At 47.7% G+C, this 23801-nt stretch overlaps 1 protein-coding gene across 22 annotated transcripts in view; it reads right to left on the bottom strand.

The window, feature by feature from the left end:
* The window catches only part of PPIP5K1 (diphosphoinositol pentakisphosphate kinase 1), a 216118-nt gene extending 194085 nt beyond the window's left edge, over positions 1–22033 (bottom strand). For 12 of the 22 annotated variants that reach the window (XM_043494215.1, XM_043494218.1, XM_043494213.1 and 9 more), the window contains exons 1-11: positions 21962–22033; positions 16125–16272; positions 15589–15763; positions 11954–12149; positions 11783–11873; positions 9031–9116; positions 8382–8536; positions 4546–4647; positions 4034–4195; positions 631–752; positions 3–104 (exon numbers count right to left, since the gene is read on the bottom strand). In XM_043494215.1, coding sequence (XP_043350150.1) covers positions 3–104; positions 631–752; positions 4034–4195; positions 4546–4647; positions 8382–8536; positions 9031–9116; positions 11783–11873; positions 11954–12149; positions 15589–15735 — 1163 coding nt within the window. In that variant the 5' untranslated portion in view covers positions 15736–15763; positions 16125–16272; positions 21962–22033. Of the gene's footprint in view, positions 1–2; positions 105–630; positions 753–4033; positions 4196–4545; positions 4648–8381; positions 8537–9030; positions 9117–11782; positions 11874–11953; positions 12150–13149; positions 13736–15588; positions 18015–21805 lie in introns of those variants that run through there. The other 10 variants (XM_043494204.1, XM_043494210.1, XM_043494211.1 and 7 more) reach the window with 8 other exon arrangements.
* Positions 22034–23801: the final 1768 nt, after the last annotated feature.

The following is a 23801-nucleotide window of genomic DNA, read 5'->3' as shown; positions in this document are numbered from 1 at the left end:
ACATAGTGCCTGAAGTTGTGGGGACAATGGGAATATCCTCTGCCTCCGTTGGGATGGACCAGGGAATCTGGAACTGGGGAGCCAATTCCCGCATGATTATATTCCTGGAACAGACCAGAACACAGGAATTCCATTCCCTTAGCAATCTGCACCTAGTGACAAGCTCCCCTAGAATCCCCCTCCACCATAGCCTTGCTCAAAACCCATTATGCCACAGACGATGCTTCCTTTAGTCCTGCACACACTCTCAAGTCAGATTTGTCACATCACAGACCCAGCAGGAGAGCTCCAGAGTGTGGCAGGTGTTGGCATCCTTTGCATCAGGCCAAACAAACACTTTCCAAGTATCTCCAGTACAGTAGCTGGGTTCGTAGGTTATAAGAAGGCCAACTCATCTACAGTTGAAGATACCAATATCGGCTGGCAAATCTGCATCTGAGAGAAATTAACCCCTTACACCTGGAGCTTCCCCATCCTAAGCACATACAAGTTTCAAATACAAAGCAATTGTTCCCTGCTGAGCAGTTTGCCGAACTCTCCAACATAAGGCGAGCAGGGTTATACAACATACTTGGAGGAGTTCCCTCACACACACGCACGCACACGCCCGGGCTTTAGCTCTTTACATACCCAAGAATTTTGGCGCAGTCATCATAATACTTCATGGAGTTCTTCACAAAGCTGAACCCATTCACATCACAGACAAAGGAGTGGCCATTCGCCCGCAGAAGGTCGAACCCACACACTGTCTGCTGCATGAGAAGGAAACAAAGGGCAAGGGATTCAGACAAACCTCCCCAAAATCTCAGGGTATGGGGCAGGTAGCACAGGCCCGGCGCAGCCCAGCAGCTGTGAAAGAGGACTTTGCAGCACAGGCCAAGCCAATACACTGTGCAACTTGGCTCCTCAGAGGCCTTCCAAGCTCTGCTTTCTCTGGCAGGAAGGCTAGGACTCTCTTGCTTCAGCACCCCCACACCACCGATACACACACTTCATGGATTCTGGGAGAAAGAGATCGAGGAGTTACTTGCCAGAAATTGGCCCTTTCAGATAAGCCTGTCAGATCAATTCACACCTGTCAAATCAAGGGTCTGCACCATGAGTAAGTGAACCAGGACAGCAGACAGCAGTCACAAGCAGCATAATCTCTGGGTGCCATGTCAAGAGTCTATGAGAAATGACTACACTCTTGCTCTAAGTCCTTTGAGCTCAAACCTCAGCTGAGGGAAAAAGCCACATACAGAGCTCTAAGAAGCAGCATTACAAAGTCCTATGATGAAGACAGCACAACTACTATGTAATCTGTCTTAAGTCTCAGCTGAGTGCACTGGACATCTCCAAAATGTACATGAATGTCTGCTAGGTCATAACAATACCAATACATAGCCCAATTCATTTGGTCCGTAACCCCTCAGACGCTGTCCGACTCCTGGTCTCACTGGCATATAGCTCAAAAGTGGGGAACTTGTGGATAGGTTTGGTTCCATACAGACAGGGTCCCATATGTTCTGCAATTCCACAGCCATGACATTTGTGTGGAACTGTTTTCCCACAAGCTTTTCTCCTCAACCACAAGAGCTAGAAAAAGGAGGCTACTTACCAGTAACTGGAGGTTCTTCGAGATATGTGGTCCTGGTCTGAATTCCAAATGTGGATGTGCACTCATGCCATGCACTGCAGCCAGAACAGTTTTGTATTGTAACTATGTCCTTTGACGCGCACGTGCATTGTGCCTTGTCCATGGATGCTTCCAAGGGTATAAGAGGCCCGTGCGGGTCGATGCTGCTCCAGTATCCTCAAGAATGGCCTGGACCTCCTTAGGGAGCCCAGACAACTAGAGACAGGAGTTGTGACGGAGTACTATGCCAGTCGCCAATGAGTATAATGCAGTGTCGGCAGCACGTACAGCTGTCTGGAGGCTCACCTTGGTGAGCAGTTGACCTTCGTCCAGCAGCACCTGGAAGTCTTGCTGTTTGTCTGGCAGTAGAAAAGCCTGAAACTCTGAAAGCTTTGAATATGGGAGGAAGTCATATTTCTCCAACAGGGTCTGGTAGTTGGTAATACCGAACTGCAGTCCCACAGAAGAGTAGACCTTCCTATCCAAAAGGTCCAACTACTTGGCTGCCCTGTCCAGAGAAGTGACTTGAGGTGGTATTGGCGAGCATGTTTGATCGCTGCATGAACCACCAGCGAGTTGGGAGGTGGGTGCGTGAAAAGGAAGTCCGTGCCTTTAGACAGGACAAAGTATCGCCTCTCTCCAAGTGCTTGGCGGTAGGGGCACAGTAGGCTGGTATATGCCAGACCATCTGTGCTAGTTGCAGGATAGCTTCCTGGATGAGGAGGGCAGTCTGGTGAAGGTCCTGGTGGTTGTAGGAGGTCCAGGAGCTGGTAGTGTTTATCCTGGATCTCCTCCCGCATGAGCCCAAAAGCTAAGGCCACGTGACGAAGCAGGTTGTGGTATTATTTACGGTAATCAGGTGAGGAGAGGGAGAGCAGGATCAGTGCCTCATCTGGCAACGAACAGGCTCCAACAGGAACCCAAAGTACCAGTTGCACTATGTCTTCCTCCCCTTCACAATAAACAGAGGAGGATGCGGTGCAGGTAGCAGATACTCGGCAGGATGCCACCAGTGGCACACTATGGTCCAGTACAGGTCCCATGGAGGCTAGTAGGACCAAGCATATGGGCCGCTGTGCAGTGGCAGACCCCGGAGGGAACCATGGCTCAATGAGGATACGGTGGTAGGCACCTGGGATCTGGACTGTGAGACTGGGCAAGTGAAAAGGAGGGATCTGGCTCCAAGAAGCACTCAGACTCAGAGGATGGGTCTGCAGTGGCAGATTACCCACTGGGCCAACAGGGCCCATGCCCAGAGGCCATGGCCAATTTGGGGCCCTGGAAAAATGGGCACCCCCGCACCCCAACCTGCCTGCCTCTCCTGCCACAGAGCACGGGAAGCCCCCGCGACCAGATCCCACTCCCTGGCAGGAACGCTGGGGGGGGGGGGGGCGGGCAGAAAGAGACTGCAGGCGGAAGGGGTGGCGAGGGGGCCCCCCCGACTTGCTCTGGTCCAGGGCCCCTCAAAACCTAATCTGCCTCAGTGGGTCTGGTAGGGGTGGAGCAGACAGTGCTGGCAGTGCAAATCGTGTGGAAGAAGTGTGCCACTCAGGAAGGAGCAGGAGACATTCATCTGCCAGAGAAGGTAGGACTTGGGTGTCCAGGGGACCAGAGAGCAGCAGGGAATTGGAGTATGGAACCAAGAGCTCCGCAGTGGGTCTCAACAGTTCCATGAGTGCAGATGGGGGGGGGTGGGGGGGACCACGTGTGGTAGTCTGAAGGGGCCAAGTGGCGTGGACAGTGTCGGTGGCTGCTGTGATAATGGCATCGGAATAGTGACCATGGCTGAAGAACATGTCTGGATGTGTGCATCAAGAGAGACAGCTGAATCAGTGCAGCTGCAATGATTGGGTCTCCCATCCACATTATTACTCTAATGGTACAGAGGAAGAGGTTTTCAAGACAGGCTCTAAATGGTGCAACCACACTGGTGCTGAACCCCTGAGAAACGCAAGGAGCAGTTCCACATGCAGGCACTGGACCAAAACCAGGGGGTAGCAATGCCAAAAAGCATCTAATGTACACAGGCCCAACAGCAAAACAGACACTGAAAAAGTGATGGAAAACACGCACCAAAATGTACATGAGAGTGAGAAAGAGTAGTGAAGGAAGGGACAGGCCAGAGGAGTAGCAGATGGCAGGCCACAAGTTAGAGAGTGACACCAACCAATGTAACACAAGCAGGCTAAATGTTCTCAGCCTACATGTAGTTGAGAACACAGAAAACTTTTGAGCCGCTCCCTTCCTCCCCCCACCCCTGTGTCCCCTCAGCTTTCCTGACTGGTTACAGACCTTGGCCACAGGGGTGTCCGGGCCACTGGGGTGACAGGCTGTGGCATAAGTGGATGCCTGGGGCACAAACAGGATGTTTCAGGGAACAGTCTGTTACTCTTACAGAATGGGAGATGCACAAACCTTAAAGGCAACACAGACTTTCCTGGCAACTAACTTCTCCATGGCAGTCAGCATGACCGGATAGCGGATTTCTTTCCCCTCACTGTCCCGTTCAACCTTCCCGTCCAGAGCAGGGGACTTCCGGGCTTCCGCATGGGCATAATCCGGCCCAACTGTGTACACCTGGGCAGAGACAGTGGTGAGCTAGGTGGCCTGTATCACCGGATTATCTAGCCAGGTTCCAAAAAGTTACAGCTGAGCAGACAAACTAACTGGAACCCACCAGGACACAGCTGGGCTGCAGACATATGGAGAAGTGGAAGGAGGTTTGGTGCCACACACTCTCCTCTTTAAATGTCTGAAGCAGACAAGCATTAAATCCTCACCCTGATCAGGCAGAGATGTCAGTGACTCTCCGGAGGGAACACTCCAAAGAGTTCTCAGCAGAGTTCTTAGACTACTAAGACCACAGCTGCCCAAGGTCTGGCCAAGGAGGCAGCCATCCCTCACTTTCACTCCAGCCTTCTCCTCACCTTGACATCAGTGCCATCTGTAGGCATGAACTCCTCGTAAATGTACGAGCCTGTTTTCCGTACACTGCTTTCAGGAGAGTAAACACTGCTCCGGCTACCGATCTGAAAACAAAAGATGAAGAGAACCTCAAAAGGAGGTAAAAAGGGAGGTGTTCAGTGTGAGCTAAAATATGCTCATGCAGGATCCATTGCTGCAGGGGGAAAAAAAGAGTGAAGAACCACACAGGCCAGGCACCCTAACAGCACTTATTAGTTTGTCAGTCTGCTTGACGGTGGATAAGTGTCTCTCTCTCATATAAACACACAGCAAGCCACCTAGCAGCACACAGGGAAAAGTACTTTCCCTTCAAACTCTCCTCTTTCATGATAAAGTGTTCCACTGTTTGGACTCTGCCTAACAACGAGCTAAATGGGAAGTTTAAATAAAATCAAATTCAGCCACACAAGAGCTTGGAAATGTAAGCAATAGCATTTCCTTGGGAACAACCTAATCCAAAAGGCTGCAGCAAAAGGGAATGGAATGGGACCCTTGAAACTGGGTATGAAATCACAGAAATGCAAGAGTGTAAGGGACCTCAAGAGGTCATCTAATCCAGTCTGCAGCACTGAGGCAAGGCCAAGTAAACCCAGACAATCCCTCATGGGTTTGGAAATTAGGTTGGTTTAGTGTGATTTGTTCTTGATAAATTCATATGGACTGTTATTATTACTCTATCCTCCAGGAGCTTACAAATTGATGTTTTAATCATATGTTCCAGTATCTTTCCAGGTATCAAGTTAAGTTGGCTGGTCTATAATTCCCTATGTACTCTTTGTTCCCCTTTTTAAAGGCAGACTCTGTGTTTGACCTTTTCCATTCCCTGGCACCTCACCCATCCTCCATGAGTTCTCGAAGATAATCGCTAACAATTCCAAGATTGCTTCAACTAGTACCCGAGGATGAATTTGGTCAGGCCCTGACAACTTGAATACATCTAATTTACCTTAATATTCTTTAACCTGTTCGCTCCCTATTCTGGCTTGCATTCCTTTCTCGTTGTTAAATGTTAATTGTGCTAAGCATCTGGTCACAATTAACCTTTTTAGTGAGGCCTGAAGCAAGTTAGACATTAAACACCTCAGCATCCGATGAAGTGAGCTGTAGCTCACGAAAGCTTATGCTCTAATAAATTTGTTAGTCTCTAAGGTGCCACAAGTACTGCTTTTCTCTCAGCCTTTCTGACATCATCTGTTATTAGGTCTCCTTCCTTGCTAAATAGTGGACCTACACTTTTATTTTTCTCTTGCTCCTAATATATTTATAGAACCTCTTCTTCTTATGTCCTTTTATGTCCCATGCTGTAGATAATGCATTTTGTGCCATAGCCTTTCCAATTCGGTCACTACATTCTTGTGCTATTCTTTCATACTTATCCTTAGCAATTTGTCCATGTTTCCACATTTTATAGGTTTCCTTTTTGCTGTTCTGCCGTTATTATCTATGAGAAACTGTCAGCTCTCCTGAACAACTTTTCCCCTTAGGTAAGGTCCCATGAAAAGAAAATCTACCAATTCTGAGTCTGTAAATTCTGTATTTTTGAAATCCATCATCATTCTGCTGCTCTCACTCCTTCCTTTCCTTTGAACCATTAAATCTATCATGTCATGATCACTTTTATCCAAAATGCCTTCAACCTTCAATCACAACTAATTCCAATTCCTCTATGTCTGTCAGAATCAAATCTAAAGTGGCTGTCCCCTAATTACTTCCTCCACCTGCTGAAACAAGACATTGTCCCCAGCACATTAAAAGAACTTATTGGATAATAGCTGCCACATATTGTAGTTATGAAGGTGCTAGTATTAACTCCATAATTCATACTAAGTCACAAGTTTTCAATTTAAAGGAAACTTTAAACTTTTACTTTTTAAAAAAATTGTATTGATATGATAAAAACCAATCCACAAAATGTAAATTGACACTATTTGAATTTCTTGGTGGTTTGAGGAAAAGTAACTCAATACAGAGAGAACAAGAGCTCAAAAATCACCTCTTGGCATTTTCACATCTCACCTTTTTGTATCTCCTTCTGCAAGAAACCTACAGCACTCCAGCCAAATTGCTGCTCTTAATGCACCAATTGCTCAAAATACCAGCTATACAATTGCCACGCTTGTCTATAGAGCATTTTATAACTTTTTACCCATAACTGAAAGTTCATGTGCTATGCCAAACTTGCCAATTTGACAGCAAATCTGTCATATGTGAACACCACCACTCACTTCTGAGGGCAAAAAAAAGGAGACCAAAAGTTCAAACCTAACCTCATCTATCCTCTGTTTAAATTCCCATGCAGTTCACTACTCATATCATTGACTAAGACAATAAACCCCCAACTTAGATGTCAGTCAGGGAAATGCAAAAACAAGAAGTCATTAATGCAAAATTTCAGCAGTGCCCTCAACTTTGCTAAGGCAGAATAACTTCCTCGCTGCATGGAACGTGGGAGTCAGATGTGGTCATCTATTGATACAAGTTGATACAGAAGTAAATGAATTATTGTGCATCTTTGATACGCTGGTGAATGCATCCAATGAAGTGAGCTATAGCTCACGAAAGCTTATGCTCTAATAAATTTGTTAGTCTCTAAGGTGCCACAAGTACTCCTTTTCTTTTTGCGAATACAGACTAACATGGCTGCTACTAGGAAAAGAAGTGAAAGCCATATGGAGTGCTGGAGTGTAGCGTTAACAGCACTGTAGGCAATATAAAGGTGGGAAAAAAAAATGCACAAGTCTTTCCCCCAACCTATTTCCATGTTGTGAAGGTTTTGGGTGGGTGGAGCATATTCTGATGCAACCTTAACTGTCATTAAATAGTCTTTGGTTTCAGAGTAGCAGCCGTGTTAGTCTGTATTCGCAAAAAGAAAAGGAGTACTTGAATAGTACTTAAATAGTCTTTGTTTGACAATTTAGTATTTGGATTGTGCTAGGCATATTTAAAACCTGGAGGAAAAGGTGCTCCCTGCCCTAAAGAATGCACAAGCTAAACAAAACCAGACAAAGCATGGGGGAAGGGATAAAAACAAACAAGTAAAGCCTCAAGAGTGACACCAGACGTGAAGAGCAGAGTGCGCACCAGGGTGAGACACAGTATTCATAGAGGGATTGGTGATGTGCAGGGTAGGAAACCTTTAGATGTGCCTCCAGAAGTCCTAGCACTGCCACACAAGTGAGCAGAGCTCCAACATGGATCCACCAGCACTCAGCTGTTATTCTGTAGGGTGGACACTCTCCCTCGTGATAGGTTAACCTCCAAGGAAATCATTCAAGGGTAGACTACTGGAGTTAATTCTGTAGCGTAGATACACCCAGCATGAAGTTTGGGTGCTAAGGCATCCTGAATGAAAACTGCATTAGCTGGTACTATCCATGACCTCTAGTGATCATGTTGATGGGATGAGCACTTGAGCAACATTTTTTTTTTTTTTAAATCTACTAGGGTTTTTTTGGGCTGTTCTATTACTGTGTGTGGTGTGATTGAGCACATAGGCACTGCTGCTGGAACCGTTTCTTCAGCAATTCCTGACTCACTGTGATTTAACAACACGTTCTTAACATGGCATTAATAGGTGTTTGCATTTAACAAGCAACAAAATCTCAGTCAGCTTGAAACCAGATTCCCCCACCACTCCCTCCAGGAGGCCCCACAACCATTTCCTAGACCCAAGGACTTTCCTTCCGGTGGTGCACCTCTGGCCTCAAGGCACATGGGAGTTCTATCTATAGGCCGACAGGCACGCTCTGTAGTGTCTACCCCACAGTCAATGGCCAGTGGCAAATGGAGTTCCCCTCACCTTCCGGAAGAGCCTCTGGCTGCCCCCACCTGCCGAAGTTGGGTAGTAAATATAAACATTGTGATCCTCCGCACTGACTGGCTTCTCTACAAACGGCTTTGGGAAAACGGCTCCATTCACCTCCACTTGGTCCTCTCCCTCTACTAGGTTGCACTCTGCAGACAAAGCACAGCAGGAGCAGGTCAGGAAAGAGGAAAGCCCGCTTCAGAGGATCCAGCTCACCACTCCCTCCCCACCTCATTCCTCTACCCCACATCCAGGTCAGCAGCATAGACTGCGAATCATGTCTGTTCAGGCTTGCCACTAAGGTCTGATCTTTAACAGCAAGTCCCTTTTAGCACCATCCTTGGCAGCACTCCTTTGGTGGAGTCAGCTCTGATCACAGCCACACTGCCCAGGCATTTGGGGTGTGCTGCACAGGATACTTGGGAATAGCATCAGGCTGGCCCTCTGAGGCCTTGGTAACCAAGGGCAGACAGGGGAGCCAGGCACACTAGTTTGTTTGTAAATGGAGATTGAGAAGCATCAGTATCCCTGTGTACCCGAGCTCTATTCCCAGACTCTTCCGAGGCCAAGCCACCTAAAGCGGAGCTCTCTGGGAAGATGAACTTGCCATCTGTCACACCCACTGCCTCCTGGGTACACTCACCATCCGGCTTATCAGGATCTCGATTAAGCACAGCATAGCGGGGCAAGTCTATGCCCTCTTCCTGCAGGATCCGGTACACTTCTCGCCTGCAGGGACAGGGCAAGAAGTCAGCGGCAGCCAACACAATAGGCAGAAAGGTCATGGCTGTGACCTCGACACAAAACTTGGAGATTTATCACTAAGTAGAGAGAATACAACAAGGTCTATGTTTGAGATTCAGAATGGATGGGACTAGAACCCAGGTCTGCAGGATGGCTGGCACTCTCATGCCACCACCCGGGAGCCATGGTAGGACCACAGGCATCACCACATAGACAGACATGACAGGAAGTTACACCTTGAAAGCCCAGACCAACAGATTTCCTTGAGGTCCCTTATTGGTCCAGCCGTCCCACTGAAGCCCAAGAGGAGTTCCAGGAATGCCTATGCAGCAAGGTGGACCCCCTTGCCAGCTGTAGCAATGGATCTGCCTCTCGGCTTGCTCTTGGATTCCTGACCCCAGCTCTGACCCCTGGTTCCTGACTGTCGGAGCTGTTCCTAGCCTCTAACAGCCATTACTCTTGTCACTAAGCATGCCACATTGTGTGACCACTGCGCCTGACTGCCCAAGCCCCAGTCATGACACTAAGAGAGGCCATGCACCTGCCCAGAGATGTCTACCTCCCATCCCTGATTGGAATGCCTGTGAGCAGCAAAGCATTGCCCATCCTGAACTAGGATGCCTATTTCAGAGTAGCAGCCGTGTTAGTCTGTATTCGCAAAAAGAAAAGGAGTACCCGTGGCACCTTAGAGACTAACAAATTTATTAGAGCATAAGCTTTCGTGAGCTACAGCTCACTTGCATCCGATGAAGTGAGCTGTAGCTCACAAAAGCTTATGCTCTAATAAATTTGTTAGTCTCTAAGGTGCCACGGGTACTCCTTTTCTTTTTTTAGGATGCCTATGTCATGGATCCACAGGACTAGTGCTATGGCTCCCGGTCTCTTGGAGGTCTCTTGGCCTTCAGTGTGCCAGATCTCCTAGGGGGTCTCACTCTTCCTCCAGGGTAAGCCACGGAGCTTCCCCACCTCCTAAGACTGTACCTCTGAGCCTGCAGCCCCCCTGCTTCCCACCGTAAGCACCATGCAGCAAGTCCAACTCAGACTCCTGATGGAGACTTGTACACTCTTAGGGAATTAATGCACCTCACCCAGCATTTGTAGTGACACTCACAACTTTCTAAAAACAGTCAGGTTTATTAATCAATTGGAACACAGCTTAGGGAGGCTTTAGGGTAGTATAGAGAACTGAAGGTTAAAGCACAGTCCATTCTGGCCAGCCCAAGCCCAGCCATGCTGCAGTGAACCCCTTGGTTCAAGCTCAGTCTGTCTTGCTGTCTGATCTCCTGCATCAGACCAGGTGAGAGCCCCAACTCCTTTCAGCTGCCAGCTCTTATCCCCCACCTCATGCCTCTCCTGTCCTTTGATCTCAAGCTGGGGGTTGTTGTTCAGCTTCCCTAAGTAGAGGTGGGGAAGTCCATATCCCTCTGGGTCATTGCTTGCTAGGTGTCAACGTCCTGGCAACTGGATTTGCCACTGGCTTCTCAGATGCTCCACTGATATGGAGACTAAGGCCCAGACAGCTGGGCAGCACCCTGACCTATGTCACTCAGCCTGCCCTGAGAGCAAACAGTCCTTTTCCACCTCACTGGGTAACAATGTAGCATATAGGGGAAACTGAGGCACAAACAGGACTCAAAAATATTACAAAATATTCCCACTTTGTCACAATCTAATGGTAGCTGGGTGCCCATCCTACTCACCAGCACCCACCCAACCTGGACACCTAGGCACAGCAGAGCACCACCTTCGACACCCTCCAGCACTGGACAGCAACAAGTAAGCGTGGTAGAGACCATACCACAAGAAACCTCCACCCTGGTCAGGGACACCCAACAGCAGCAAAGTCCTCACACTCATGGGTCCCAAATGGGGAAGCTATGGTTTTCACACCAATAACTACCTTCTTTGCATCTGCCAATCAGAGCTTGAGGGCATGTCAGTCACACAACTCCAGGGCAGCGTTTTGGGAATGCAAATTTGGAGGGGAGGGCTGGGTGTGACACTCTAGCCCCTAAACATCCAAGGCCAAAGTTTTCAAACCTTGCTGCCTACTCTGACCTCTAAATCCATATTTAGATATACAGCCTGAATTTGTTAGGCGTTGGGCACCCACAAATCAGCTGGTGTTCCTGGGAGTTGCAAGTGCTCAGACCCCCTAAGTAAGTGCTAAGTCTCCAGGAGTCTAACCTTTTGGCACTTAGCTACAAAAATGTTGGCTGTTCCCACCCCATCCCCAGAATCTCACCTGCCCTTGCTGCTGCCACTCCCTGCTTCCATACACCAGGATCTGATCTGTCCTCACTAATCACTCCAATCTCTCATTGTGTGAGCTCACTCCCTTGTCCTACTTCACTCTGCCCCTCCCACACACTGTACTAATCAGGAAATATCAAAATACACCTGCTTCCATCAGAGCAAGTCCATTCCTTCCCCTTACATCATCCCACCTGGAAGTTATGAGGAGATCATGTCCCAGAAACCTGCTAAATAGAGGCAACCAAGGCCCCTCCATCCATTCTACCCCCACTAGTACATGGAAGGTGAAGCAGCAGCAGCATTTGTACAGCACTCTGAGGGAGACCAGGAGTCAGCCAGGCAGTTCACCCTGAAGGAAGGGAAGGAAGGAGATTCTCCAGGCACTGAACCCCTACCTGTCCTGGATGTAATACTGCATATCAAGGTCATTAATCAGAAACGGATTGCACAACTTGGCGTAAGCAACTGCCTTATCCAGAGGGAATCCTGAAAAACAGCAAAAGGTGCTATTAATGCAAGTTCCCTGCTGCCAGGCCTATGGGGCAGGGGCTGCCACAGACCTTTACCTTTAGAGTGGAAGGAAATGAGGCAGTCACAAGGAGGCCAGTTCTCCACTGGCTCGTTCAGAATGACATCTTCACCCATGATCACCACTGTGATGTACTCAAACTTGCACAGACGTTCCAGGATCTGGGTCATGGGCTTTGACTTGGACTTTTTGGTCATGGCACAGATTCCGACCACAATCTGCCGTTCTGGAGGCTGAGGGGAGAAGCAGGAAGCTTGTTATTGAGCCAGCTTGCTCAATGTATTCAAATTGCAAATGGCATATAGAGGCAGCAATTGTGAACAGACATGGGGCTTTCCCCAACCCACACACATGCTTCATTCTCTCTTTAGATCCCACCCACGACACAGGATTCAGCAGGTGGAAACTATTAAAAGCATATTAAAACACCCGATTCTCCAGCACACGGAAGATTCTCCCTCCTATCTCTGAACACCTACACTAGCATCCGATGAAGTGAGCTGTAGCTCACGAAAGCTTATGCTCTAATAAATGTGTTAGTCTCTAAGGTGCCACAAGTACTCCTTTTCTTTTTGCGAATACAGACTAACACGGCTGCTACTCTGAAACTAGCATCAGAGTCACTCTCTAAAGCATTACAAGCTTATAAAAGGAGAGATCTAATATGTGGTTCTAACATCTCCTCTTTGCATACACATGCAAAAAGTGATTTGCACACATACACATTGGTGACACAAGCACATACACAGCCAAGTAAACACAGACCATGGACAAGCATGAGGATTTGCACATGCTCCTTTCCACACAGCACTCATTCTGCAGTTAGGAACTGCCATCTTTAAAAGCAGTTTTACCAAAAAGTTCATGGGCTGAATCTGCAAAAATGCTTATAATTTTTTTTTTATTCTTAAAAACTGTGGGTAACTTCCTCCCCTATTCCCCTCCAGTAACACCAAAAGAACTCAAGAAAATTTGCGCAAACACCCCTCCCATCCCTTTTCTCTCTCTCTCTCTCTTTTTTTTTTTTTTTTTTTTTTTTTTAAGTCCCCTATGACAAGATACCACAAACAGGAGAATTCAGATAAATGCAAATGTTTCAGATTAAGAGTGTATGAAAACTAGGAGTCAGAATGAGAATTCTCTGCAAACCTGACTCCAGCAGTCACAGCCAGTGCAGCTGCTAGAATGACTGTTTTTTAAATAGCTTGGCCCTTGTTGTGCCAATGTTTCTACCTGATGAGGCATGGCAGTATGCTTTTAGAAGGACTGGAGCAGAGATGATGAGGCCAGCCTCCTGCGGGGAGCTTCTTTGCCAACAGAAGCAAGGAAAGAGTAGGGACTGACTGGAACGTTCAAGGGTCAACATCTACACATGGGAGTAGCATTCGGTAAGGGGCTTGGCTAGCACTCTACTCCCACTATCACTGGCCGCAAGGGTAAAAACCATTAAAAGAGTCAGAGGAGTTCTACTGGTCTCTTAATAAAGAGCTTAGACCCGGGAGTCAGAATCCTGCACAAATGGGATCTTCAGAGAAACCATCTGTGATGCTATTGACATAACTGGGAACATATAGATCATTGTTGCAACCAAGGTCCTGTAGTGGCAAAAAATCTTATATAAAGAGGGTCAAATGAGGTATCTAAAACAAGGTTATGGTTTGTTGGTTATGATTATGTTATCTGTATGTGTGTACCATTTTTATAGTTGAAGGTATGAATATTGGCTCTGTACTGTCTGTATTTCAAACTTATGCTATGCTTCTGGGTGACACCCAGACAAGTTGGTGTCAGGTCTGCTTGATGCCCATAATCTATACGGTCCCAGGTTATGTCAATAACGTCACACCATCTTATTAGTTTAGAAGGATTTTGACAATAAGCTTCTGGGGTATTTAGAAGAGACAGAATCATAGAATCGCAGGGCTGGAAGGGCTGGTCCAGTTCCCTGCACACTCATGGAAGGACTAAGTATTATCTAGACTATCTCTGACAGGTGTTTGTCTAACCTGCTATTAAAAATCTCCAATGATGGAGATTCCACAACTTCCCTAGGCACTTTATTCCAGTACTTAGCCACCCTGACAGTTGGGAAATTTTTCCTAATGTCCAACCTTGCTGCAATTTAAATCACCCTTGCTGCAATTTAAGCCCATTGCTTCTTGTCCTATCTTCAGGGGTTAAGGAGAACAATTTTTCTCTCTTCTCCTTGTAATGGTCACTGACCCACACCAATATGTTAAAGGAAATACTTACAATAGGAAATGCTCTGCAACCTCCATCTAGGATCTTATGTGCCCCAGGCAAATATGAAGCAGTGACATGAACACTACAATCCAGGACAATATGGCAAGAGGAGAGATCAAGAGATTCAAATCCCTTATGCCCCCAACCACCACATTAATAAACCAGATATCAAGAAAACATCTTGAAACCCTGTCAGTTTTGACACCCTCCCTCCAGCAGCAAGAGAGACAGAGAAATCTCTAGGGAGCTACTTCATCATTTTCACATAAGAAAACATTCTGCTTATTCCCATCCAGTCCCTCACCACACTTCATGTGAACACAGCTCCCCCTTCTATTTATGGTACAAGACTTGTCTGCATTAACCCTCAGAGGCTCAACCCATATCACACACCCGAGGCCAAAGGGTCAGAACCCATAAAGCTACAGATGGAAGTCCTGCAAAGCCCCCCAGAGGGCCCCCAGCCAGCGCCACACAGAAAACACCATCATGTGGTAACTTCAGTGCCATCTGTCTGCATGGTGGAAATTGAAATGCATGGAAATTCATGGTGAATTTCTTCAAGTAACTAAGAACGATAAAGGGGTAATAGAGCTCCAAAGGAAGGAAAAGGTACAGCAGTGCCTGTGCCTCTGAATTAATGCCACTTACAAAGGAGGTTGGGAGAGAGGCCAGTCAGGGGGTTTGCAAACAGAGGCAAAAGAAAGCAGTCACAAGCAGAAGGAGATTACTCTTTTCTGCAGCCTGTAATATCAGGGTACAGATGATCTATGATCCAATATAAAGGTGAAGCAGCCAGGCCCACCCTGTTGCTACCACGATTTAAAGGACCTGAAAGAGAAAACCCTAGAATTTGCCCGAGCATTACGTGGAGAACAGTGGAGCAATCGTGCTGCATTTGGTGTTGGGTAAGGCTAAGATTTTTGTCATGGATATTTTTAGTAAAAGTCATGGAAAGGTCACGGGCAATAAAGAAAAACTCATGGAAGCCTGAGATCTGTTCATAACTTTTGCTAAAAATATCTGTGACAAAATGGGGGGCTCAGCTCCGGGCTCCCCCCATCACCCCTGGACAGCTCAGAGCTCTGGGGGCCCCATCGCAGGTGGCCTGGAACTCCAGGGTTCCCTTGCTGCAGCCAGGAGCTACAGGGGGGCCCTGCCAGAGAGACCCTGCAGCTCCCAGGAGCTGAAGAGGAAGTCACCAATTCCATGGCTTCCATGATCTCTGTGAGAAAATCATAGCCTTAGTGATGCGGATCTAGGACATTTCCATACTACTATGTACACTGCCTGGTCTGTATGGCCTGCAGGTTGTGACATCCTGGAACCTCAAAAGTAACCACACATGTAAAAACTAAGCAACTGAGAAGAAAGCTGGACATGGGACACACACAAGCACCCCACTCCATAGCATCAGGACCTACTTACCGACTCTGACTCCTCATCGTCCTCAAAGAAATCGATCTCATCTGTCTTCATGTTTGATCCCAGAAAGTCTGTCTCATCATCTCTGGTACCAACAAAAAACCTGGGAGTGGAGTTCTCGCTCTCATGGGAGGTCGTCAGGGACGACATTACAGCCTGGGTGGCCGACCATCCCGCTCTGGAATCATCATGTACAAACCAGGATAAAAAAGAACCCACAATGGGGAGCAAGCCAGGGCTGATGCTACCGAAGAGAGCCTAGGGTGGGTGGGACCGGACTAGTGCTGTGTGAATGAACCCAGGAATGTAATAGCAGTACTGGTGGAAGGTGCCTGGGGCTGGAGGAAGACGACTTTAGGCTGGGTGGGGGCAGAAGCCAATGATATTAGTGCCCCAAGAGCAGGCTGGGGGAGCACAGCATCCAGTGCCATTTCAAACAGGCACCTCCAATATGCAATTAATCCATCTGCACTAGTTGGGAGGGGAATGGTGTCATTGCGGAAGTTAATGAGCTGGATGTGATGAAACTTAGCCCTTACAATGCTGTACGTTCCAGACTGCTGACTACATCAATCTCCCATCCTTGAGGACACCAGCTGATACTCAAGAGGGTGGGGGGGAGCTAAGGAGAGAATGAAAACTGCTTCCCAATCCCCAAGCTTCAATCCCTTCGCCAGTCAGGAAGGCCTACAAAAAAAACAAAAAGACAAATCACACAAGGCAGTTAAGTTAGCATGGTGGGGGGTAGCAGAATTTCAAGACACCCCATGGAGAATGGGAAGCAATATTTAGAGCATGTGACTGGAAGTCAAGATTTCCTGAGATCTAAATCATAAGTAGGTCACTTAGAGCTCAATTACAAAAAAATAGGCACCCCTTTGTATGCACTCCCCAGGCAGGCATAGTTTTTCCACACAGTTTAAACACAAATTTTTAAAAAGGTTCAATTAAAAATAGCTTTAAATCCAACACGGTTGTTCTTTAAATAATTGTTATTTTCATCCATTCTGTCTGGCTGCAATCTTGGACCATTACTTTAAAAGTAGTTTCACGGCGCCACAAGCCTTCCACACACATTAAATGGGCCGTGACCAGGAAACAACTCAACTACTCTCCACTTCTGCAGACTCCTATCTAGGAGACCCAGGTTTCACAGAGAAATCACAGCAATCAAAATCAATTTAATTAATTCAGTGCAGCCTTCCTGCGTGGAGACTCAAATCAGTAGAAGAGTGCTTTACACCCATATAGCTTAATTTGGTTTGTTATAATTTGCAGTGAATGCAAATGGGTGATAGAAGAGATGGACTGGTACTTGAGGAGGTTTCTCTTACTCAGGAGAGTTACTATAGGCTCAGACATTTAGCTCGCAAGAGATGAAGCCATAATTTTACCAGGCCAAGACGGCCCAGCGTGTGGAATTATTAAAGCTGCTGGAAGATAGGTACAGTTGAGTATAAGCAGTAGGTATTCTTTAGAATTATAAAGTGATGACAGAGAGTGAGCAGGTAGACAGAATGCAAAGGCCCAAGAATTTAACCTAGTAGGATTCCATAAAGGAAGGATTTTGGTGCACAGGAACTATAATTATGGAGACAGAGGGGAGAGAGCCAGGAACAGAAGCACCATAGAAAGCCGAGTTCGAGAGAAGAGAGTGGGCCACCATGTCAAATGCTGCACTAAGGTCAAGGGGAACACAGATTGAGAAGAGCAAGAAGCAGCCAGCAGCAGCAGCAGCAAGTTGGCTCTCCTCTAGGTGGATAACTATTACTATGCTAGGGCCAGACCAAACCCCAGAGAGCTGTTATATGCAGCCGCCTCCGTCTCCAGGCCTCCATGTCACCTTAACCCACTCCAACCCCTAAAACTCCTCTCATCATTGCATGAACACTGCCAGCCCAGCTCCAACAACGATAGCTACAGTAGGTGCACCAGCAGAGCCCGGGCCGCCACTGGCTCTTTTACCACCATGTCATCTAGACCTGCTCTGAGTAGCATCAGTGACAAACTGATGATGCCCGGTGGATATTAGCACTCCCTCTGATACTCCACCAGTTACAATGAAGCAGTGAGAAGTAGACAGGAGTAGGAGACAGACATTTTTTAAGGGAATGCACTGCACTTAATTTAGATAAAATTTACATCACCATGATCTACAGACTGGGATAATTTCATCCAGCAGTCTGCAAAGACAATTGGGCACCCATTACACTGACACCAACATCAGCCCCATGTAAAGTTTCTATCAGATACCCTCTCCCAGAAAATGAAGGCCTGAAACCATGTAACTGGATTAATCCTTGGCTTCAAGATCTTTTTCTCTAGCAGAGGTGGAACCATGGCACACCATATGCAATTGCTTTTGTATTATATAGCCATTGCCAACACTTTGTCAATGTGTGTCTTCTCCAGGGTGGATAAAAATCAATGATTTTAAAAAAAAAATAATTTTTTTTAATTTAAATTGGATTTTTTAATAAAATGCTTTTTGAGGAAAAAACCCATCTAAAGATAAGATACATGATAGCTCAAAGATATCTCATCATGGAATAGGTATTATAATTTCTAATTCTATAGTATGAGACAATATATTCATGTAATGTTTAAAAAAAGTTTTGTAAATAAATTCCAATCGTTCACAGATTAGAGACCCAATTTTATGGGGCTCCAGGGGCTTCTGTATAGATTATTTAGGTTAATCTTTCTATCTACCCAATGGGACTCAGTGCTACGTCTAGAAGATACCATCAGAGATGCTTAGTTTTGCAGTTCTCAAACTGTGGATTTGTGTCTCCAGAGATAACATGCTTGTTAACAGCAAAAATGTTTTTAAATAAAAAACAAACAAACAACTATACAGAGCTGAGAAATAACAGACCTCAACCCTACTGTCCCTCTGCAAATTTGTGTACACAGAGTCAATCTCTTACCTCTCTCTAAAAGTGCAAAGTTTCAAAAAGTTCACTGAATAGAAGATTGTTAGGGGTGGAATCGATCTGGACAAGGAGAAGAAGTCTGGAGATAAATGTGAGAAGGGAGGGACAGGCAGCAGAAACAAAAGTGAAACTGTTTGAGCAGCATATTCCAGAAGTCTTGAGGTCTTTCTCGAGTGTAGCCTTCATTGATTGAGATCTACCATACCATTCTCTCACTAGAAGGGAAAACCTATAATGGCAGCAGGCCATAAGAGAGACCCAGTTTGGGTCTCATCTATCGCCGAGTTGTGAAGACTATGTATTAAGGTTATAACAACCAACAAGAATGCACTTTTATGTAGAAATCCATGATTAAATCGAGTCTTTGTGACTAGTGATTTAAATCATGATTAAAATCAATTTCATTTAAATCAAATCCACCTTGGTCTTCTCGATCATAAAATCTCCAGGACAGAAACAGTCTCTGTATGGGACCACACACCCTGATTGCAGCATTCCTGTCTTGGTATTTATATAGCCCTCACTACCACAGCATCTAAGCCTCTCAATCATTTGAAGACTTGATCTTCACAATAGCTCTGTAACACAGGGCAGAGAAAGCGACTTATCCAGAGTCGCAGAGGACGTCTGACTGAGCTGGGAATTTAATCCAGGTCTCTTGACTCCACCGGTAGTGCCTTATCCACACTAGGCCATTCTTCATTTCCTTTAAGCACTAACATAATATAAATGCTTAATAATAAAATAGTCGAGTGGGCATTCCCACAAAAGGAAGTATTGATAATTGGTTCATTGATAAGGGCCCCATTTGCAGGTTATAATTCCAAGTCCCTCTCCCCATGAAAGATCACCAGCATGCACCAGCATGAGACACAATCCAACTCAGCAAAGGCAGCAGATGCTTTCTGCTCTCAACTTGATATTTTTGTTTGGTCCAAGAGTGTCGCTCTAACCAAAGCCATCTTAAAGGCATAGATTATAGGCCTAAAACCCCAGCTCCTGAAGTCACAGGATACCTTCAGCATTTCAGCTTTCATTTAAAAATGAGTTTCTAGCCCTCATGATTGTGAGGACAAACCTAAAAGAGGTAAAATGAGTAGCAGATGTAGTGATGTCTGCTGAAATCTGCACAGTCTATATTAGCTCAGGAGGTGAACTGTTGCAGGCACCTCAATGGGGTAGTGAACTCCATGACCCAAAACTTTGGGGGCCTCACCAACACCACTAGCAGAGAACTGTTTGGCCTTGTCTAGACTAGGATTTAAGAGTGTAACGTTACCCAACATGTTAATATCATAACTTTAAATCCTAGACTAGAGAAGGTCCATGTGGAAGGGGAAGAAGAAGTGGCTAGACACACTGCTCTCCTCAGACAGACACGCCTTCATTGCTGGGGTAACCACCACCCCTTATTGCCATTCCTTCCTCTCTGCCAAGGCAGGAGAGGACCCCTGCTGCCACTGCTGTTCCTCCCAACAGGAGTGGAACTTCACTGTTTTTTCTGGAGAGCTAAAGGGACCCCGAACCGCTGCTCCCTGCCATTCAAAGTGGAGAGAAGGGCCCCTTCCTTGACCACACCCATACCGCGTAGGAAGCGGGCCACGGCATAGGGTAAGGCTTGGTTTCTAACCTTACTGATCTTCTCAGCAAAGACAACAGCACACAGTGCTCCAAAAAGGACATCGCTTCAGGGGGAAGACCCTGGACACACCTGACTTCTCAAAACCTGTCAAGGAAGGTCATTGCTACTTTCAAAATAAATGCAAAGTATTTCTCCTTCAGCTTCACACACCACCCGGGTTTGCCTGAATCTTGGTTATGCTGATTCTTCTGCCACTCTGGTGATGCACTCCAAACCACTGAACACTAAGCAAGTCCACAATTAGAAATTTGAACAAGGGCTCTCTCCACACAAACCCCTCACAAGTCTTAGCCCACTCAAAGATTTGTCTACACCAATAAAGATTTGAACAGGAAAATGTAAGAGGGCCTGCAGATTGAAGGGGATGGGCTCAAGTTACATATGTTCTGGACTGTCCACTAGTGTCAACCTTTGCAGTAAGAGCCCAATTCTCCTACTATTTTAAGTTAACCTCATGAGGGTCAAATAAAGACCTAACAAAGAGATTCCAGAGTAGCAGGACTGGAGCAGTTTGCAGTGTTGTGGCACAGCAGAAATTGTTTGTTGTGCATTTAATGGAATTTCAAACCTCTGTTAAACTTGAGTATTATTGATTTCATGCTTGAGAGACTTTGACAGCGGAGGAAGCCCATTATAGCAGTTTTTGGCACCGATACCCTTCAAAAGCTGGCCAGTCCGCAGGTGAATGACAGCTGTTTCAGAGGAGAGCCCTGAAAGACTGTTGGGGGATCAGCTCCCCCCCATCTCAAAGAATCCCAGAGGGCTTCAGCAGCAACCCAGGCAGTGACTGTCAGGCTGCGGATAATAGGGAGCGTCCTCCTATAAAGCCATGAGCCTGGTGCCCAGCTCACACCTCCTGGCTCCCCAAACCGGCCAGAGCTCTGGGAGATGCAGAGGTAGCGAGCGCAAGAGGAAAGGAGTGAAGGGAGCAGAGGTGGCCAGAGGCCGGCACCAAGGGGCGCAGCCAGTGGAGGCCAGGGTGACCTGCTCCCCCAGCCTCTGACTGAGGTGGGGGACAACCCCAAACCACACCCCGTGGCCGGCGGCGAGGGTCTGCGAGCTAGCTGGGGCCCCGGGTACACCGCGCCCCCGCCCCAGACATAGTCCCTCAGCCCCGCCAAAACCGCGCCCTCCCTCCACACGCAGCAGCGACGGCCCAGGACCAACCCCCCGCCCTGCCCTGGGACCGACCCCCCCCGCCGCATCAGGACCCCTCCCGGGACCGACCAACCCCCTCCTCACTCCGCCCCGGGACCGACCCCGGCCTGCCGCCTCGGGCCCCCCCCGGGACCAACCCCCTCCTCGGGACCGACCCCGGCCTCATCCCCTTCCCCGTCCCCGCCCCGCCGCCTCGGGCCCCCCCCCGGGGCCGACCGACCAACCCCCTCCTCACTCCGCCCCGGGACCGACCCCGGCCTGCCGCCTCGGGCCCCCCCCGGGACCAACCCCCTCCTCGGGACCGACCCCGGCCTCATCCCCTTCCCCGTCCCCGCCCCGCCGCCTCGGGCCCCCCCCCCGGGACCGACCGACCAACCCCCTCCTCACTCCGCCCCGGGACCGACCCCGGCCTCCCCCCGACGGCCTGGGACCGACCGACCTCCCCCCTCCCCGTCCCCCCCAGGATCGATCGACCCCTGCTCACCCCGGCGGGCCGGGACCGACCAATCTCCCCCCTTCCCACCGGGACCGGGACCGACCGACCTCCCCCCTCCCCGTCCAGTTTCCCGGGACCGGCCCCGCGGCACGCGGCTCCATTACTGCTCTGAATCGCAGAGCGCAGCCATTTCCCCGCACTCACCTGCCACCCTCCGGGCGCAACCTAACCTGTCAGCCATTGCTAGCCAATCGCAGCGTGTTTACTGTCACATGCAGCCAATGAGCAGAGGCGGGGGCGGGACATGAAGGGGGTGAGGCTGGTTGGGCCGCAGAGCCGTGGCGGCTGAACCGGGTAGTGCCAGAAGGGAGCCGCCTCAGAGCCCCTGCCCATCCCCCGCCTAGAAAGGGGCGCCTCAGACCCCCCCACCGCCCTCCTGGAGAGGGGGCGCCTCACCCCCCCCACCACTACCCTGGAGAGGGGGCGCCTCAGGACCCCCCATCCTCCTCCTGGAGGGGGGTCCGCCTCCTGGGTGGACCGGAGAAAATTTTGTCCAGTGGAGAGATGAGGGTACAAAACACTGTAGCCCTGACTGGGGAAAAATTGACCCCTTATGTTGAACTGTTTTCCTTTGGCACCTATCTTCAAAGTGTGGTCCTGAGATGTTGGAGTATCTTAGTACGCTGCGGCTTATACTGTGCACAACAGAACTGAAATACACTCCTAGCAATTGCGGGTCTACACGCAGAAAGCAGCCTTTCACAGATGGAAAGCTAAATGTGACCAGAAGTGACAATCCCTCTGTCTCCAAATAGCTGATTCTAGTCACAAGGTATCTAGCAACAGGCTGATATCTAAGAATAAAAACTAGCACTGACATCATGTGATTGATAACATTAGTATACATTTATTCTAAAAAAAGAAAATATATAATTGCATTAAAATAACTTGTGTGTGTGAACATTCTGAAGCGGCTACTGTCTTTATCTTAACAAATGTATTACAAGGGCAAAGTTTGTCATACCAAACTTTTCTTAGTGTTATTTTCCTGATGTAAAACCATGCATCCTTTTCTACTGAATGCAAATATATATGTGGGTGGGTCTGTTTTAAAGTTGCAATCAGATGAAGCTACCTAGAAAGTGTGCTTTCCCTTGTGTAGCCAGGCCAGCAGAGCCTATTTTTTGTGTAAAGAACGAGGAGGACTTGTGGCACCTTAGAGACTAACCAATTTATTTGAGCATAAGCTTTTGTGGGCTACAGCCCACTTCATCGGATGCATGCAGTGGAAAATACAGTGGGAAGAGATAGATAGATAGATAGATAGAGATAGATACAGAGAACATGAAAAAATGGGGGTTGCTATACCGACTCCTAACGAGACCCATCAATTAAGGTGGGCTATTATCCGCAAGAGAAAAAAAGCTTTTGTGGTGATAATCAGGATGGCCCATTTCAAACAGTTGACAAGAAGGTGTGAGTAACAGCAGGGGGGGGGGGGAATTAGCATGGGGAAATAGTTTTTAGATAGTTTTTAGTTGTGTGGTGCTCACTGGCTCTGATTCCCCACCCCCGCCCCATTGAGAGAGGGTTGTAGGTTCGCAAAAAGAAAAGGAGGACTTGTGGCACCTTAGAGACTAACAAATTTGTTAAAGCATAAGCTTTCGTGAGCTACAGCTCACTTCATCGGATGCGTTCATCATCCTTCTGCAACCCTTCTCAAGACTACTTTCTACCACTAGAGGGCTGAGTGAATTGATCCATAAATCTTGTTTTTTATGCCTAGATACATCATAGAATCATAGAACTGGAAGGGACCTCAAGAGGTCATCTAGTCCATTCCCCTGCACTCCTGGCAGGACTAAGTATTATCTAGACCAGTGCTACTCAAAGTGCTGGTCCACGGACTGATGCTGGTCTGTGAGCAATCAGCTGCCAGTCTGCGTGCACATTGGAAAAAAAATTGCCGGTCCCCCACATCAGATAGCTTGAGAAGCACTGGTCTAGAACATCCCTGACAGGTGTTTTTCTAACCTGCTCTTAA

Source organism: Dermochelys coriacea, chromosome 10, assembly GCF_009764565.3.
Source record: "Dermochelys coriacea isolate rDerCor1 chromosome 10, rDerCor1.pri.v4, whole genome shotgun sequence".
Taxonomy (NCBI): Eukaryota; Metazoa; Chordata; order Testudines; family Dermochelyidae; genus Dermochelys; species Dermochelys coriacea.
The sequence above is the reverse complement of the archived record's forward strand: the minus strand, read 5'-3'. Positions and strand labels throughout refer to the sequence as shown.